Source organism: Mesoplodon mirus (assembly GCF_964341445.2).
Source record: "Mesoplodon mirus genome assembly, chromosome: 15".
Lineage (NCBI taxonomy): Eukaryota > Metazoa > Chordata > Mammalia > Artiodactyla > Ziphiidae > Mesoplodon > Mesoplodon mirus.
This window is the reverse complement of record NC_138991.1, coordinates 4,817,122-4,835,008: the sequence shown is the minus strand read 5'-3', so window position 1 is coordinate 4,835,008 and position 17,887 is coordinate 4,817,122. Positions and strand designations below refer to the sequence as shown.

The window sequence follows — 17,887 nt, the reverse complement described above, 5'->3', positions numbered from 1 at the left end:
TTGGGACAGCAGTCCTTAATGTCCTTCCTAGAGAGAGCCTGGCTGCAGAAAACAGGTCTCCTCAAGATCACAGAGCTGTGCTCTGCCCATCTTATTAAAAAGAAAAAAAAAAATCAAAATTCCAAGCTGCTATTTAAAGTATGTGGTTATCATCTTGATGCTTGAATTCAGAGTACTTCCAGCCAGGTCTCAGAGCATTTCTTCAAGTCGTCCGTGTTTATTGAGCCCCTACTCTGTGCCAGGCTCCGTTCCACACATGGGGGCACAGCGGGGAGGCAGGCAGACAAGGGCTGCCTGTGGAACTCGTGCTGTCGATGAGGGAGGCTGACCGGAAAGAAGGAAACGAACAAACAGGGTATTAGAGACCCTGAAACGTGCTGTGGTGGAATAAAAAGGGTGCCCTGGTGGGCGGAGCACTGAGGCAACGAGCCTGAGGGGGACCGAGTTCCAGAGAGCAGGGAGGCCGCCTGGCTGGGGCTGAGGGAGGATGGAGGTGGCAAAAGGGGGACCCGGGGAATCCGGGGGTCGCAGGAGGGTTGGCCTGGAAGCCGAGTCCTCAGGAGTATTGGCAGGTAATTGACTCCATGCTCACATCCATCTGATGGGGGCTATGGGTGACAAGGAACTGGCTGGCTGTCACTTAAGGCCATCAGGGGCAGACTAGGGGTCACATGCTGCTGCCCAGGTCCACCCCCTCCCTGCCTGGGCCACGGTCCCTCCTGCAGCAGGAAGCACCGCCCCTCCCGGCTCCCGCCTGAGTCAGCGGCCGCCCCAGGGACCAGGGCAGTGCGGCATAGCCCGCGTCACCGTGAGCCGTGTCGATCACGCCAGCAGCACCACCGGGAGATGAAACACATTCGCTTATAGAAAGCAAAGAAAGAACTTCTTCTGATAACCAGCATCTGTTAATGGGCCTCTGAGAGCTGTATACAATTGAAACTTTTTATTAAAAAAAGAAAAACAAACAAAAAATACTCACCCTCCTGGGAGCCTGTGCTATGAAATTACAAACTGCACGGGTTTGTTTTTGTTTTTGTTTTCCTTTTAAACGTGGCTGAACATACAATGGAGAACATTTGTTTTGTTTTGTTTTGAACTAGAACTGGGGGTTTTACTTTCCCCTCTTCTGCTTAAAGCTATCTTGGGTTCTATGTGGAGGGTCCAGACTTAACAATAAGGTGGGTCTCCATCCCTGGGAGAGTCCCCTCAGCCGTCGGACCCCAAACCCACCCCTCACTGGAGCCTAGAGTCTGGGAAGCATGGTTTCTTGCCCGGGAGAAAAGAGCCTGGGATTTTCTGTCAGCACCAAATACTCCAGAACCAAGAAGCCAGGGATGGGAGGGTGCCTCAGTCCAGTCAATGGGGCCAGGAACCTTCTCTCTTCCTGAGCACGGGCCTCCTAATTAGGGGAGGCCCAGCCAGTCCCACAAAGCAGCTCTGAACTGCTTTCCCCAATTATAGTCACGAATCCCACCCCTGCCAGGGACCGGAGCCCCAGAGGGACACCCCAAGATGGAGGCTCAGTTCTCAGGCTCCGGGGCCTGGCTGCGGCGGCCTTGGGCTGGTCCCTCTCTGCTCCGAGCCTGCTTTCTCTCTGCAAGTTGCAGAGTCACACCCTGCACTGTGGGGCCTCCCTCACAGGACGCCATGCCAGGCATGTGGCAGTTGACTTCTTCGCTGGCAAGGGTTAACCAGGATCACCAACGACCTGGTTTACCCGACTGTATTCACTGAAGTTCTACCGTGGGCCAGGTACAGCTGAAGCTGCTGGAGGAGATCCCAGTGACTGACTCAGTCCTTCCCTTGAGGCAGAGAATAAGCGTGAATAAATCAGACACTGATCAGTAGGCATTATAAAGAACATAAAAGCATGGGATGGGATGGATAGGTAGGACAGCAGGCAAAAGGAGGCTGCTGTTCGGGGTGGGGGTGGGGGGGATGCTCCTGGTGGCTTCCCTGAGGAGGTTACATGTGGTCTGAGACTTGAATGAGAGGAGCTGAGCCTCTGCAGATCTGGGGGAAGAGGTGCTGGGCAGCGGCCGTGGCACATGCAAAGGTCCTGAGGCAGGAAACAGCTTGGTGTGATCAAGAAACAGAAGGAACCCCAGTGCAGCCAGGGCAAGGGGAGGTATCGCTAGACCTGAGATTTTATTCTGTGTGCCCTGGAAGCCCCCAGAGAGCTTTAATTAGGACAGGGCAGTGGCGTGAAGTGAAGGTGCATAACAGAGAGAGCTGAGGTTTACCTCCACTTGTTTTATTCTCTTTCACACGTTCTCTCAAGACACTTCACTTCCTTTCTTTAGAACCATAATCCCCTTGGTTGACTTTAATAACCAGCAGGAACATTTTTCAGGCTGTTTAATTTTATTAAAAGATTCAAATTTGATGATAAATGGTGGTATGGCTGCCTTAAGCCTTGGATACAAGACTTGCTCAGCCGTGGACATGTGCCCACCACCCACCCTCATCCCCACCAGGAACACTGCCACACCGCCCACCCCGATGCAGTCTGAGACTGTAAATAATCTAATTATTTCTTGTACTTTGGTAAATATGCCACAAACACTTATAGCTCTCTGAGACCTACAGAGAATATTAACTCGGTTTTTTTTTTTTTTTTTTTTTTTTTTTTTAAGAAGGCTATGTAGATAAGTTTGGGCAATTTCAGCGGGCTGATTGAACCCCACACAGCCGAACAGAGGACAAGGGCTTCCCTCTGAAAGCACCATTAGCCTCACAGACAATTGTTCAAGATCTGTGATAAGAGCCAGAGACAGGGTTCGGGCGGAGGAAGGAGGGCGTGAATCATCGGCACAGCATCCCGGAAACCCTTGAGCCCACCAGGATGCCAGTTAATTTCACAGTGTACAGACGAGGCCCTGGGAACACAGGCAGGGTCCCTGGAGAGGCACAGCCTGTCCCCACCTTGATGACAGCCCCCTCTGAGCAGAGAACATCCGCACATTAGCACTGCAGCGAGCAGGCTGGGTGAGGGGTGGCCCCCTGCTCTCTCCTCCTCCAGATGTGGCCGGGTAGCCCGCTGACCCTAGGATGGTCCCAAAGACGCGTCGGAGGTTTCTCTCCCTCCTTGTCAGCCGAGCACAGGGAATCTTGAAAACAGAAGATGCCTGTGCAGGGCTAATTACAGAGCACATTAGTGTCACCGCTGTCATTAGTATTAATTACTTTCCAAAGGCTGGACACGCTGCTTTCCTCCGAAGACCTGACCCCGGCTGCCAGCCCCACACGCTGGGCTTTGGTGTGGATGGGGCTGCCTTTATTTGCTTGCTGGCCGGGGAGGGCTGCATTTACCCGCTCGCGGTGTTGACAGCCCGAGGCCTGACCCGCAGAGGCATAGGCAGGCGCAGACAAAACGCCAGCAGTCACGACTCAAGAAAGCCGAGTCGCTCCCAAAGAGCCGAGCCGAGCCCCTGCCAGTGAGCTGAGACGTCCTGAAAGCCCGAAGCAGCATCTTTAATTCATGGCTCGGCTTTCAGTTTGTATTGCTCAATTCAAATTAATAATCTTTAAACAACAACCCACAGACTCAGCAGAGCAGTGGCAGCACGCGCGTGCAGAACCGTGTTTCCATTTCACTGAATCTCAAGGGCTCAGGGAGGGAACTGGGGTGCCGTCGGGCAGGGAGGCGGGTGTGGTCCACTCCCCGGCGCTGGTCCGCGCGCTGCCCAGGAAGGTTGGGAGTGAGCACTTAGGAACTCGGAGCAATTGACGTTGCTGCGATGCCCGAGTCTGTGGTCGTGATTCGAGTTGCTGGCCATGGTGTAGACTCTGCAGGTGCTGTTGAAACTCAGGTGCTGAGCCACTTAGGACGCAGGCCGGGCTGTGTAGCTGTCCAGGACAGTCACGGGTGGAGGAGTCTGTGCCAGAAGGGAGTCCATGGGGTCGGACGAGTGTCCTGAGGCACCGTCTGGAAGTCAGAGACCAATTTCATAGCCACTGGAAGAAGGCCAGCCCGAGAACCAGAAGCAGTAAGGGGAGAGGGGCCGCTGGGGGACCCAGCCCCCCACCGCTGACGGGCGTCTGCAGCAGAGGCCTGTGCTGCGGAGGCCTGGAGAAGCCCCAGGCCACCCTGTCACAGAGCACCAGGGGTGCTTGGTAGGATGTGGGCCTCTTCTCCGGGGTGTCGGGACTGGAGCCGTCAGTGGGCCTTTGTCCGATGAAGAGCAGGCTTTGCCCGAGGGGGCCCTCCTCCATCTTGAAGAGCTCGTACTCCACGTGGGGGAGCCTGATGCCCAGCGGCAGGCACCCGTTGGTGGCTGTGACATCCCGCTCGGCTCCCAGGTACCAGGCCCCCGGGCCGCCACAGCTGCTCGGCTCGGAGAAGTTGAGCATGGCCGTGGTGACCCGGTCCATGGGGGTGACGCGGGCTCGTGTGACCTGGAACACCAGCTCGGTGCCGCCACGAACCTTGGCAGACGGCGTGCCCTTGGTGTAGCGGCCGGCTGCGTAAACGGTGAAGGTGGGCTGCCGGCAGGTGGGGTCCGAGAAGTGGCGGTAATACCCTTCCCAGGAGCGGTTGTGCCCGTGGAAGGTGAAGAACCTGGTGAGGAAGAGCACGGCAGGGCGCACCTCGCACCCGGGGCTGACCCAGCGGCCGCCCAGACGCAGGGGCAGGGCCGCCCGGCGGGGCAGCACGGGCGGGTGGTGCTCGTCGGAGCGGGCGATGAGGCTGCAAGCCGGGCAGGGGCGGGCGTGGTGCTGGCAGAGACAAAGGGAAGGCGGTGACTTCCGAGGCGGGGAAGTCAGGGTGCACCTGCGGCGGGCTGGCTCGGGGTCCCGCCCCCGGCCGCCCGTCACCCCTTCACTGCCCCCCTGCAGCCCGGACGGTCACTTCACTCTTCGTGGACCTCAGGCGGCTCCTCCACCCTCTGGGCCTTTGCACCTGCTGCTGCTTCTACCCGGAACTACCCCCGGCACGTAGCCTGGCCGCCTCCTTCCCGACCTCTCAGTCTCAGCTCAGAGGCCCTAGAGAGACCTTTCCCGACCACCCCTTGTATGGTGGGCCTCAGCCCCTTGTAGCGCTCAGGGACGTGTCACACCCTATTTCCTCTGCTCTCCACTCCTCCCCCTACACTGGAGAGTAAGCTCCAGGAAGCCCAGGCTGTCTCTCTGTGGCCGCTCCATCCCCAGGGCCTAGCACAGTACCTGCTCGCAGCAGGTGTATTGGGCAAACGAAGGAAGGAGAGATGGATGGAACTTGTGTCCTGGGATTTGAAAGAAGTTGTCTTTTCCCACACCCGGCCTGCTTGGTCCCGAAATTCGACCGTTAATGTTTACTGTCTTTCTCCTGCCTGTTGTTACTTCCCCCACCCCCAACTCATTCTTTTTTAGGTGCTTTGTAAGGGCCAGGAGCTGTGCTGAGCACTTTTCATGAACTGGTACCTTACAGCCACTAAAACTCTCATGCCCTTGGAACCCCTTGCTGAGCGTCTGTGCTGAGGCGTGTCTGAAAAGTTGCAAACAGGTTTGGCACAAAGATGTTCATGTTTGTGTTATTTATAACTGGAAGCCCAGCCCCCTCTGCGTTGTCAGGTGCGGCCACAGTCCTCCGTTGCCTGAGGCTGTTTTCCTCTCGCTTTGGCCTTATTTACAGTTGCCCCTGTCTTATAAATTCTCATGAGCTGGGTTTACAGTAAAACACGTCAACAGGAAGCAGATGCTAAACCAAATTGCGTGGGAGTAGTCCGTCTGCATTCTGGAGTGAAAAAGCTCAGTCCAGGCCAAAAAGAAACCAGATACAGACTTTTTTTTTTTTTTTAAGGGAGCTGCTGCCCAGAATTTAGTTCAGAGCATCCTTCTGAGAGGTAAATGTCCTGGAACAGCCACTTGTCAAAGCAAGCATCCCCAGCTTCTGTAGTTCCAGAAGGACACCCAGGGCCATGGGTGCACACAGGACAGGGAAGGGGAAAGGCATCTTGAAGCCCCAGCTGGCAAAACAGCTCCAATTTTTTTTGTTCAAAAAACAAAAGATTTCCACAGATTGCTGCTGGATGAGTTTCATGCCAAACAAGGGGGCATTTGGGAGTTCTAGTTTAGAAAGAAAATATTAGATGATTGAGAACAGACTTTTTTTTTTTCTATTTTGGATTGCTACATTATAAGCTCTTCTTATTTATTTCTATGGTGAACCTAAAGTTGCCTTTTTTCCCATAATACAGAAAATGATATTATTTTTGGTTTGGGGGATTTTGACCCAGAGGACTAGAAGCCACTTGGAAATGCTAATAAATGGCTACAGAAACGTTTGTGACAGAAAGAAGCAAGAAAGCCGGGTAGTTAGCTGGAGTGCAGGTAATTGGAATGCTGGCTGGTAAGAGTCTCTAATTTAGGCATTTTAACCCACATTCCAACTGTTGTTCCACTAATGTGTATTGACAGGACATAGTTCATTACATCAAAATAATCTCAGGGCTGCCTTTCTCCCTCAAAAGATATCTTTTGGGGCTTCCCTGGTGGCGCAGTGGTTGAGAGTCTGCCTGCCGATGCAGGTTCGCACGATGTGCATTCATGCCCCGGTCCGGGAAGATCCCACATGCCACGGAGCGGCTGGACCCATGAGCCATGGCCGCTGAGCCTGTGCGTCCGGAGCCTGTGCTCCGCAACGGGAGAGGCCACAACAGTGAGAGGCCCGCGTATCGCAAAAAAAAAAAATCTTTTGCAGACAGGACATCTGGGGATGCTGGTTGGTAATTTGGGGCAAGCAGTTTTCTGCATGGCAGAAACAAATGGAGAGCTAGCAGGACTTGAAGGTGAGAGAGGGAGAGAGAAAGCATTTCCTTCTCTGATGCTCTGGAAGGGGATGGAAGAAAGTACCTGTCTCTATCAAAAGCCTTCCAGGCATCGTTGTGCACAGGTCCGGAGTTGCACGTGTTAATAAACAAGGCCCCAGCCAGCAGAATTCACACTTGTGTGCACGCCAAACTCTTACTGGTTTGAGCCTGGTATATAAAGTTGTAGCAACAGTTTCTAGTTGACTCCCAGAGGTGACACCAGGCTCAGATGATTCTGGTCGAGCGCTGGCTGATTGATTAGGATTCTATATCCAGGCAATGAATTTGGGGATCAGACTGGTTTTAAATTAATTAACTTCTAAACATGTTCATGTTTACCATCTGGTTTGGGTTGTGGGCAAGGCTTGGGCTCCGGAGGGCATAAGGTAATGACTGATTCGTTACTTGGGGAGTTTATCTGCAGTGTATCCTTCTGTGAAATTATCTTCCTTTTTCTTTTTTTATGCGGAGGGGGGCGGTTAGTGAGTGAACATTTAATTTAACATCCATACATCTGGCCCTGCTGGCCTTGAATGTTCTGCTTGGCAACTGCATTGCAGGTTGCGTGGGCCACCCTGGCTGGTCAGGCAACAGGAGGGCAGGCGTCTGCAGCCCCAGAGCCTGGCCTGGGGAGACGTGGCACTGTCATCCTCCATGCCCCGGGGTCCGTCCTCTCTGCATTCAGAGCAGTTTGCCCTCCTAACGAGGCGGCAGGTGCCGGTCATCACCCCACCACCAGTGCCTTCTCCGCTCTAAAAGGATGGACGTCAGACCAGCCTAGAACATTGGCTGCCAAAAGGGGAATCGTTTCGAGGTTATGAAGAGAACTCAGGCTGCTTTTCTGATCACGAGGGCTTCATGCTTTGCCTCTTCTCTGCTACCCAGATCTTGGGTTGGGAGGAGGGAGGTGGGAGAAGGAGAGAGAGCAGATGGGCTCAAACCTGGTGCCCCTCCCCCCCCACACACACACTGGGGATGCTTTGACAAGAGACTGCTCTCGAGGGTGACATGTTGCCGCATCTGGTTTAATTCCGTAAGTGTCTAGTATACAGCAGGCACTCAGTACATGCTGAACATGTGAGGGTTGCCTGTGGGCTCAAAGAGCACTTGATACGGATGCCTGAACCCATCCATTCCCCCATCCATCCATCCATTCTCACTTTTGAAAAATATCCCTTGGGTATTTCCTACAGACATTCTTAACCCAGAGTCCTAACCTCGACTTCATTTTTACAAACCTCAACCTAAAATCAAAAGTTTCTTCTAATTGTGAATGTGGGCAACAAACCCCTGTAGCTTCAGTGGAAACTTCTGCTTTGTGGCCGATCTCAACAGTGTTGCAGATACTAGAAACACTGTTTACAACAGGGAGAATAAAGAATTCCCATTCATAGTATCCCCACCTCAGAATGTTTTAAGACTTGGGTAACTCTTTTAATAGAATTGGTTTCTGTTTAAATCCCATGTCTTTTATTTTATGCTTTTACAAATATTTTTCTGAGGAGGGGTCCTGGGGTTTCACCAGACTCACTGGAGTGGTCACGAGGCCCTAGCCTTGCCCACCAGGCTCTGTGCTATGTGCCAGGAGAACTTTACATACATAAAGTTGAGTTTCTTTTTGCCTGTGTGCTCATCGGACGGAAAGGGGCTATTAGATCTTCCCCAAATCGGGAGAGTATGTTTGTGATGTCTTTAAGTTAAAGTCTAGGTAAATTGACTTCCGTGAAATTCACTTTGGGGTGGGCACATCTCAAAGAGAGGGCATCTCCCTTTAGACTGCAGCCTCCTGCCCAGAGGGTGGTCCATGGACCACCTGGGAGCTTGTTAGAAATGCAAAATCCCAGACCAGACCCGCGAACTTGACTGTGCTTTTTTTTTTTTTTTTTTTTTTTTTTTTTTTTTTTTTGCTGTACGCGGGCCTCTCACTGCTGTGGCCTCTCCCATTGCGGAGCACAGGCTCCGGACACACAGGCTCCGCGGCCATGGCTCGCGGGCCCAGCCGCTCCGCGGCATGTGGGATCTTCCGGGATCGGGGCACGAACCCGTGTCCCCTGCATCGGCAGGCGGACTCTCAACCACTGCGCCACCAGGGAAGCCCTGACTGTGCTTTCTAAGAAGATGCCCAGGTGCCAGCATCTTGAGAACAGTCAGAGTCTGAGAAAGCGCCGCTCCGCCTGATGTTAGCATGACGGGGAGCACTCAGTGCCGCTGGCTGCAGGGTAACAGTGGGTCCACGTGGAGCTTTCCAGAGGGGCCTTCGAGGGCTGTGCGGCCGCCTGGCAGAGCTCTGGAGGAGCTGCCCCCCTAGTTCATTCACCAACATTTACTGGCCCAGCCCGTGTGCCAGCCCCTGGGCCAGTTGTGGGGACACGGAGGGGCACAGGGACCCCCCCCACGGGTGCTATTGGGAGAAGGCGGTCAGCCAGTAAACAAACAGTGCAGCCCAGAGTGTGCCGAGTGCTGGGCACACAGTGCAGAGTGGGGATGGGAGGGAACATCTGAGCCGGGAACTGAGGGAGGGGGGACCTGCCCATGCATAGCAGGGGCAGGAAGGGACCCTGCCGGGTCCACGAGGAGGATGTCAGGAGGACCACACTCCAGAAGACTCCCCAGGAGTCCTTCGGTCCAGACCTGAGAAAAGATGTCTCGAGCAGAGGGAAGAGCGTGTGCAAAGGCCCTGCGGCAAGCAGACCAGTGCGGGTGGTGGTGGGGAGGGGGTCTGTGCAGAGAGGGCCCTAGGCAGGGGCAGATCCCACAGGCTCTCAGGGCTCGCCCTCCCGGGTCCCCTGACTCACCAGGGCGCTCTGCAGCGGGCGCTGGTAGCCGGTGGGCCGGTAGTGCCGCCGCTCGGCCCGGTCGGTGTGGATGTCCCCCAGGTAGAGCTCCTCCACCAGCCGGGGCGCGTCCTGGGGCTCGGGCTGCAGGCGGCGCTGCACGCGGACCAGGCTGAGCTCGTGCATGGTGAAGCCCAGGGCGGCTGCGCAGTCCCGCTCAGCCCCGGCGCCCAGAAGCTCGTACAGGGCCCCCGGCAGCCAGGCCTGGGCGGCGGGCAGGCGGCGCGCGCAGGCCTGGCCGGCCCGGCTCTGGTCCAGGCGCCCGGCCACGTCGAGCAGGGCGCGGCGGCTGTGGAAGACGACGCCCACCTTGTGCAGGTGGTAGTCGGCCTCGGTGGCGCCCCGGGTGACCCAGGAGGCCCGGCGCAGGCGCACCTTGCCCTTGATGAGCAGTGAGTGGGCGGGCTCCCGGCACGAGGGGTCCCTGTAGTAGAACTGGTAGGCGCGGAAGAGGCGGTTGGGATAGAAGGTGTAGGAGCGGGTGAGGAACTCGGGTCCCGGGCGCACCTCGCAGCTGCGGGGGCAGAGGGGGGTTGGGCAGAGCAGTGAGTCCCCCAGCCTCGCTCCGGGAGCCCCTCCTACAGCCTCTGCTTCAGGCCTCAGCGCAGGGCTGGGAGCGTGCAGCCTCAGTTTCCCACTTTGGGGGCTGGGGGCCTCCCACTCCTGCCTTGTGGCCTCAGCAGAAGCTGTCCTTCCACGCCATCCCAAATGCCTTTTTCACCGGACATCCCCCGTCCTTGCCCGGCTCCCCGTGGGTCCCGTGGATCCCCCTTGGCCCAAGAAACACACAGGCTTCGCAGCAGAGGACCCGGGTTCAAATCCCATTTCTGCCTGTCCTGAAGATTGTGAGCCTGGGTAATGCCTGGCTCCTTCCTCTGGGACTCGGAGGCCCTGGATCCACAGTCAGGGTTTCAAGGAAGCAGCCAGTGGTGGCACCTGGGAAGAGCTTAAGAAACGGGGGCTCCTTCGCACCATTTGGGGAGCCCTGTGCTCTGAGCTCCTGGCGGCAGGGTCCTGCCTGTTCTCTCCCCGTTGGATTCCTGGCACCTGGTCCAGGGCCTGGCACACACTGGACCCCCCCAAACCCTGGTCCTCGCTGAGTGAATCGTGAATGATGGGTGCTTACATTGTCACCCCCCTGGCTAAGCTGACAGGCCCCCTGCCACCACATTTCACCCACATCTGTGACAGGCTTGTTGATCTAAACCAGCGAACTTTTCCAGTGAAGGGTCAGATAATAAGTCTTTCTGTCTTTGTGGCAGTTACTCAAGATCGTGGTTCTGGAGCTAAAGTAGCCAGAGACAGTATGTACATGGTGGGCGTGGTTGTGTGCCAATAAAATTTTATTTGCAAAGCCAGGCGTCAGGCTGGCCCTGACCCCCGAGCCCTATTCTGCTGGTGATGAAACCATGACTCCTAGACCCCCAGTCACACCCTGGCTTGGGGTGGATGGTGGACAAGTTCCCGGGGGAAAAGAGCAGGCAGGTACCCCCTGCACAATGTTAGCTAACCAGGTGTCACCTGTACTGTTATTTTCTCAAAATGTTTCATACCAGCGCTGGAGCAGGAGAAATATGTTCTCGCTCACCCTTTTCTTTCAGTCTTTCTGGTTATATTAAGGAGAGAGTCTTGGTTGGAGTTCATGTGTCTTTAACACCAATCTCCCTTTTCTCCCAAAGTGAACAGACTCAGGGCCTTAGGCAGGCAGCGAATCAGGTGAAAATTGAATGATGTTGTTTTGTTTTCATTGACTTTCTTTTTATGGTTACCTCCTATTTATGGCAAGCGGCTCAGCTCCCCACAGCCACAGTGATGTTACACTTCCTTTAAAAATAATCATAGCGCTGTAAATGTGTACAGTATACCAATTATCCCCCAATAAAGCTGTAAAAATGCATGAATATATTTACACCAACAAAAGCAAGTTGGTTTAAAGAAAAATCGTAAGGAAATACCAGTACAGGCAGTGGTTAAAAATGGAGAGAGGTGACTCACATACCCGAGGGTGGGAAGATTTGCCCAAAGGAACGCAGCAGGTCACACCAGACAGCTCGGTGGTTCCCAGACTCTGGGTCTTTCCCTGCACTACTCCCAGAAAACAGCAAAGCCTGTCTGAAGGGTACAATGGGGGACTTTCTAGGAAGAAAATATTAGAAGTTTCTAGAACTATCTGGAATGCTGTTGTCTTGGGGCAGGAACAGCCTGCAGCCAGTCCCCGTCCTCCTCATGTCTCAGTTCTGTCTCAGAGTGACCCCGGCCAGTGGTGCCTGAGCCCCACCTGGCCTGTGGGGTCGAGGAGGGGGCAGAGGCTGGGAATGCATCCAGGGCATCTTTGCAGAACTCAAGTCCCTTCCTCCCCCAGTGCGCTAGCAGATGTTTGGCAGCTGGATTTTTCCCTGACCTCGGGAGGTGTGTGGAGGACATGGAAAGTCCAGTCCCTGACCCCAGGATGGGACTGGCCCAAGGGGCTGGCCGGGGAGGAGGGCATGTACTAGGTGTGGAGGAGGACACTGCCTTCCTTCTCCCTGACCCTGGGAGGGAGGACCCAGCTGGCTGCCCCGCAGATGAGGGCAGAGCACAAAGCCTATCGCCCCAGAGCAGCACTGGGGCCTCTGAAAGGTCAGGTGAGCCTGTCAGGTTAGAAGGAGAATTCGATGGGCAGGCAGGACCCCTGGGCCCTCTCTGGCCTACTCCTTCCGGCCTCAGGACCTTTGCACCAGCTGCTGCCTCTGCCTGGCTCTGCCCCTGGCTCCCTGGCTGGCTGACTCCTTCCTCCTTTCAGATCTCGACTGAATGTCACCATCTCCGAGAAGCCTTCTGTGACCGCCCTCGAAAGAGCCCTCCCAGGCCACTCACTCTCACACCCTCCATTTTATGCCTCTCACCATCTCAAGTTTCTGTCACTCATCTCTGTGTTTAGGGCTTGTCTCCACCGCAGCCCCCCTGCACCCAACTCGTAGTACCTCCTCAGTAACTGTTCGCACAGCAGGTGCTCAGCGTGTGGAACAAGTGCATTTCACCCAGTTGCTGTCTGTGGCTGGGGCAGGATGCCCGACACAGTCCCGACCTGCCAGGCTCACTCTGGGGAGGGTGACAGCAAGCACGTGCTTGGCAGGCCTCTGGACAGTTGCACAAATTGGGCCCGTTTCACAGATATGGGACACTGAGGCTCAGGCTGGGTGAAGCCTCCAAGCCCAGGGGCCTGTGGTCAGCGTGACCTCAGCAGAGTCTTACCCAGTGGAGATCCAGGGCCCGTCCAGGCGTGGGGGCAGCAGTGCGGTGACGGGCGCTCTGCTGGGCAGGAGCTGCTGGCAGTGTGGTCCCCAGCGCAGGCGGCTACCCTCTGCCATCCCGGCTGCCTCTGCAGTGTGGGCTGCAAAGCAGATGGACCCGGGTCAGCGATCCCAGCACACCCTGGTTCTTCAGCTGCCCGGCCAGCAATGGGCTCCCCAGATCGGGGCGCCTCGAGTCAGCCTCGGGACTCCTCTGCCTTCTGCGCGCCTGCCTGCCGTGGCCGAGTGCCGCCAGGCAGTCGCGGACGGGCCCTGCACCCGGGACGGGAAGCAGCCTGGACTCAGCGGGGCCGGACGGTGGGACTTCCACCCCCTCCCACCAGGAGCCCGGGCTCTGCTTGACCTCTGCCCCTGGAGCGGCCAGACCTGTGCCCGCCGCTCGTGGCCACTCCCTTCGTGGTCCCTCCGTGGTGCCAGGCCCGGGTGTCCTCCATCCCCTCGGGTGGGCCCTGGCCGGCGCCGGCTCGCCGTGGTGCTCACTCGGGGTGCGTGTGGTGGGGTCAGGCTGAGGCGTGAGGCCCGCAGCGGGGCCAGGGGCGGGCTCGGAGGCCTCAGGGAGGAGGCTGTGAGCAGTGGGGCCGGCCCGGGGTCCCCGCCCTCTCCAGACGGGCTCGGCTCGTGGAGACAAGCCAGGCCTGGCCGTGGGATCTTCACTTCTAGGAGCAGCTCAGAGGTGAGACCACAAGGGCCTCCAGCTGCCAAAGAGCAGCAGTTCCCCTGGAAACTGTCATCCCTGCTCAGAGGGTCGGGCTTGACGCAGCCCAGATGGCGGGAGGTGTGGGAAGCTTGGCGAAGAGCAGCATCCAGATGTTACAGCGACCGGCTGCGCTCAGGGGCGGCCGCCTTGACCCGCCGGCCCCGCGCCTGCAACAGGCCTTCCCAGGGCGCTTCTTCCCACCACGCCTGTGGCTGAAGTGGGTCGGGGGGCGCGGGGGCCTGGCGGAGATGGCGGGCAGCTGGAGAGACCTGCTGGGCCGGTCCAGGAGGCCCAGGAGGGCGTGTGGGCTGAGTGAGGAGTGAATGCATGGTGCACCCTGCTGCCCACCCCCCAGCACACAGTCACGTGGTCCTGGCGGGGTCAGGCAGGGCCGTTCGGCCAGGGAGGCTGAGGTCCCCGCCCGCCCCTCCGAAGCCGTCTGACGGGGCCCGTGGCCCCCAAGCTCTCTGCCCCCCTCGGCCTCTCACAGTGGATTCCTCACTTTCCTGGAGGTCTGGGGTCTCACCGGGAGACGCTCGGGGTCCCCAGGGACCAGCTAAGAAAACTGGAGTGACACCGACGGGGACCACGATGTGGTATCAGTGGCTCCTGTTCACTCAGGGCCGGCTCCGTGCATTTTGATTATATTTTCTTAGATTTGTATACGTTAGCCCACCGTTGCAACAACCCCAGGAGATGGGGTTGGCATCCGCTGCCTCTGATGGGTAGAGCCACGGGCTGGGCGACCCGGGCTTAGCTGGCCTGGAGCCCAGGCTGCCCCCGGTGACGGAGCCAGGCTTCGAGCCAGGCCATCGGCTCTGGCCTGACAGCTTAACCATGGCTCCTTCTGCGTTGCAGGCCGGGGGAGGGGCTGAATGAGGGAATGAGTACAGATCCTGTGTAGCACTGGGTCCCTGTATATTCCTGCTGTGTCCTACACCTGATTTACAGGCTTTAAACAGCCAAATAAGAGAGAGGAAAATAAACAACCAATGTACCAGGGCTGTGGTGTCCCCATGGACACTTGGGCTGCCCCAAAGGCTCTCAGGGCCATTCCGCAGTGAGTCCACGCCAAGGGGAGTCTTGAAAGAGTGGTTCTGTGTTAACTCAGGCACATCTAGCCTTTTGGGATCAGAGCCAGGTTGTTGGGGTGGATGGGTGGGCATCCACGTTGGGCCAAACGCCCAGCATGGCCCCGTCGGGAGTCCTGAGCTGGGACATACATGCATCCGTGTCCACGGCTTATGCCTTCTTGTGCTCCTGAAATCCACTCCACCCGGACCCTCTGGGTCCCCTGCATCCAATTCTGTGGGTTAATTTGAGCATCACTGGTTGTCAGTGAAGCTTGACAATGCAAGTGTTGATTTGGGGAATGGATGGGAGCAAAGGGAAGAAAAAGGTCAAAAGGGTGTGGGTGTTATTTGCCTGGTAGGAAAATCAAGCTTATGTCTCAGAGCAAAACTGTGAACAGGCCCCGAATGTGACATTGGCGCTGTTTCCACAAAGCTTGATTTCTTGAGGAAATGTTTTCTGTTCAAAAGGAAACGAGCCTTTCCCCCAGGTACTCCCTCTGAAGGCACCTCGAAGAGATGTCGCCTTCACGATGTTACATTTTGACACGAATCCTGAGATAGTATGTTCCCGCTAAGTGTGTTTTAGTTTGTCTTGCTTTTCTGCGAGAAATTGGGATTTAATTAAGTCAGGAGACAAGGAGATACGGTGAAATCTCACCATATTCAGAACATGTACATGCAAAACACAAAACACAACTGGAGCCCTTCTTTGTAAAAACCCGAGTGGAGCGTGACACTGCCTCTCGGCTGAAGCTTCAACTTCAAGGTTGCAAAAATGAAACCAACCGATTAGAAATGAACACATGAAATGTTTCCAGTCCCAGCTTTGGAGGTAGCTTATAGATTTTCTTTCCTTTCTCTCCCTCTTTTCTCCCCTAGAAAAGTCTGAGCTCAGGGAACCACAACTGAAAGCAGATGGTGCCGTGGGCCGGCTTGCACAACTTTTCCTGGGGACCTGATAGACTGAGTTAAATGCGTGGGCCAAATTGATTTTTATCAACCATGGATTTTTAATTAACAGTGGTGTCCACTTACTGCCATCCATTATTTACTGTTTACCCACTAATTAAAAATTATGCTGCTTTTGCACTCATAAGAGCAGGACATTTGAAATTAGATCGCATCGTTCAAATTACCTGCAGAATTAAATCCAGAGCGTCAAATTGCTCAGACCAGGCTACTGGGGTTTAAAATATGATCTGCTCCAGCCTGTTGTATGATCATGAGTCAGAATGCCAGGAGCAGGCTACGTGGCAAACATCGTGTGGAACCTGCCTGGGGTCTTAGTGGGGAGGGAGACCTTGGAGTCTGTCTTGAGCGGAGGTTGTCTCACCCAGGAATCCCAGGGAAGGAAGCCTGTCAGTGCACTGATGGAGTGCTTCCAGGTGCCAGCCATACCTATGGACCAGCAGGTGTCATCTGCACAACTGCCCATGGTCCAGGTTCAGTCAGTGCCCCCATTTTGCAGATGAAGAAACTGAGGTTCAGAGAGTGGAGAGACTTGGCCACCCTACCCCAGGCAGATGCTTCTTATCCAATTAACAAATAAAATATGGTAAAATACACCTAGCATAAAAGTCACCATTTTAACCATTTTAAAGCATACAATTAACATTCGGTGGCATTTAAGATGTTCACCAGGCCATGCAAACATCAGCTCTGTCTAGTTCCAGAATTTTTCATCACCCCGAAAGGAAACTCTGTACCCATTAGCAGTCAGTCTCCACGCCTCTCTCCTCTCAAACCCTAGCAGCCATAATCTGCTTTCTGTCTCTATGGATTTGCCTATCCTGGATATTTTGTATAAGTGGAATAAAAAATATCTGCCCTTTTCTTATCTACTTCCCTTTTCTTATCTACTTTTCTTATCTACTGTTCACAACACTTCTATTAGATGGACGTGATTATCTTCATTTTCCAGATGAAAAATGGAGCCTTGGGAGAAGATTTACACCCAGGTCCACCATCCGTGTTTTCTTCAAAGAACGTGAAAAGCATAGGTCTAAATCCATGGTGGGGGGTGGGAGGGGTGGAGGAAAGACATGGGGTTTGTAGCCAGAGCAGATGGAGAAATAATCAGGTCTTCAGATACCTTTCTTTTACAGGCAAAAAGCAAAAGAAAAGCACTGTTTTTTGTTTTTTTCCCCCCCATCCTAATTGGCTTGTTCTGAGGTTCTGGGAGGTGTGCCAGGTGATTTAGGTGCAGTGGTGAGCATTTCTTATTCCAGCGGTTATGCATCAATTTTAGAGGGTGTTAAAAAGCAGCTGCAGTTACCGTAGCAAAATTGTGCTTTCACAGCCCACATTGCCAAGGACAAGACTGAGTTTTAAAAGGGGCTTGGTCTGAACTGGATTTTAAAAAATTAAGTAATACTTTAAGTAAATAATATTTAATAAGTAACGATTTAATAAGTAAATGGTCAGTAGCCTGAGGGGGGTGCACAGAACGAAGAGGGAGAGACGGAGGTTAACCCATCACTTCCCCTCATGGCTGTGCGTTCTGGAGCCACCACCACAAAGGACAGCAAACTGGGGGACCGAAAACAGCAGGACGTTATCCTCTCACAATCTGGAGACCAGAAGTCTGAAATCAAGGGGTGGGCAGGGCCGCGTTCTCTCCTGAGACTCTGGGGGAGGGTCCTTCCTGCCTCTCCCAGGTTCTGGGGGTTCCAAGCATCCTTGGTTTATAGCTGCATCCCTTCAATCTCTGCCTCTGTCGTCACAGGGCCGTCTTTCTTCTCTGTGTGTCTGCAGCTCTGTACCCAAAGCTCCCTCTCTTTCTCTTATAAAGACACCAGTCACTGGGTTCAGGCCCACCCTGGTCCGATACGACCGCATCTACATCTGTAAAGACCTTATTTCCAAATACGGTCACATACACAGGTACCAGGGGTTAGGCTCTGAACATAGCTTTCTGGGGACGCAATTCAATTCACAACCAACACCAAGGGCCACCCAGGTCTCCCAGCACCCTAACTCTGTCCATCTACTCCTCCCCGACACGAACCCTGCATGGCTGTTACATGCCTTTGTAAAGTGGCACATGATGGCCGGAGTTCCTGTTCTCTCGGGGAGGCTGGCATTAATCAAGTAGTCCCACTATGGATTATAATTTCAAAGAATCGTTAAGTGTCTCAAAGGAAATATACACAATGGCCAAAAACTTCCTAACACACTTGGAGTAACATTCCACGCTTTT

At 54.9% G+C, this 17,887-nt stretch overlaps 1 protein-coding gene across 1 annotated transcript in view; it reads right to left on the bottom strand.

Annotated features, from left to right (window-relative positions):
- Positions 1-3,948: 3,948 nt before the first annotated feature.
- The window catches only part of APCDD1L (APC down-regulated 1 like), a gene marked incomplete at its 3' end in the record, with an annotated part of 49,687 nt that continues 35,748 nt past the window's right edge, over positions 3,949-17,887 (bottom strand). Inside the window, exons 2-4 of the mRNA XM_082645358.1 lie at positions 12,860-12,998; positions 9,587-10,139; positions 3,949-4,719 (exon numbers count right to left, since the gene is read on the bottom strand). Of these exons, the coding sequence (XP_082501484.1) occupies positions 3,949-4,719; positions 9,587-10,139; positions 12,860-12,998 (1,463 nt within the window). The remainder of the gene's footprint in view (positions 4,720-9,586; positions 10,140-12,859; positions 12,999-17,887) is intronic.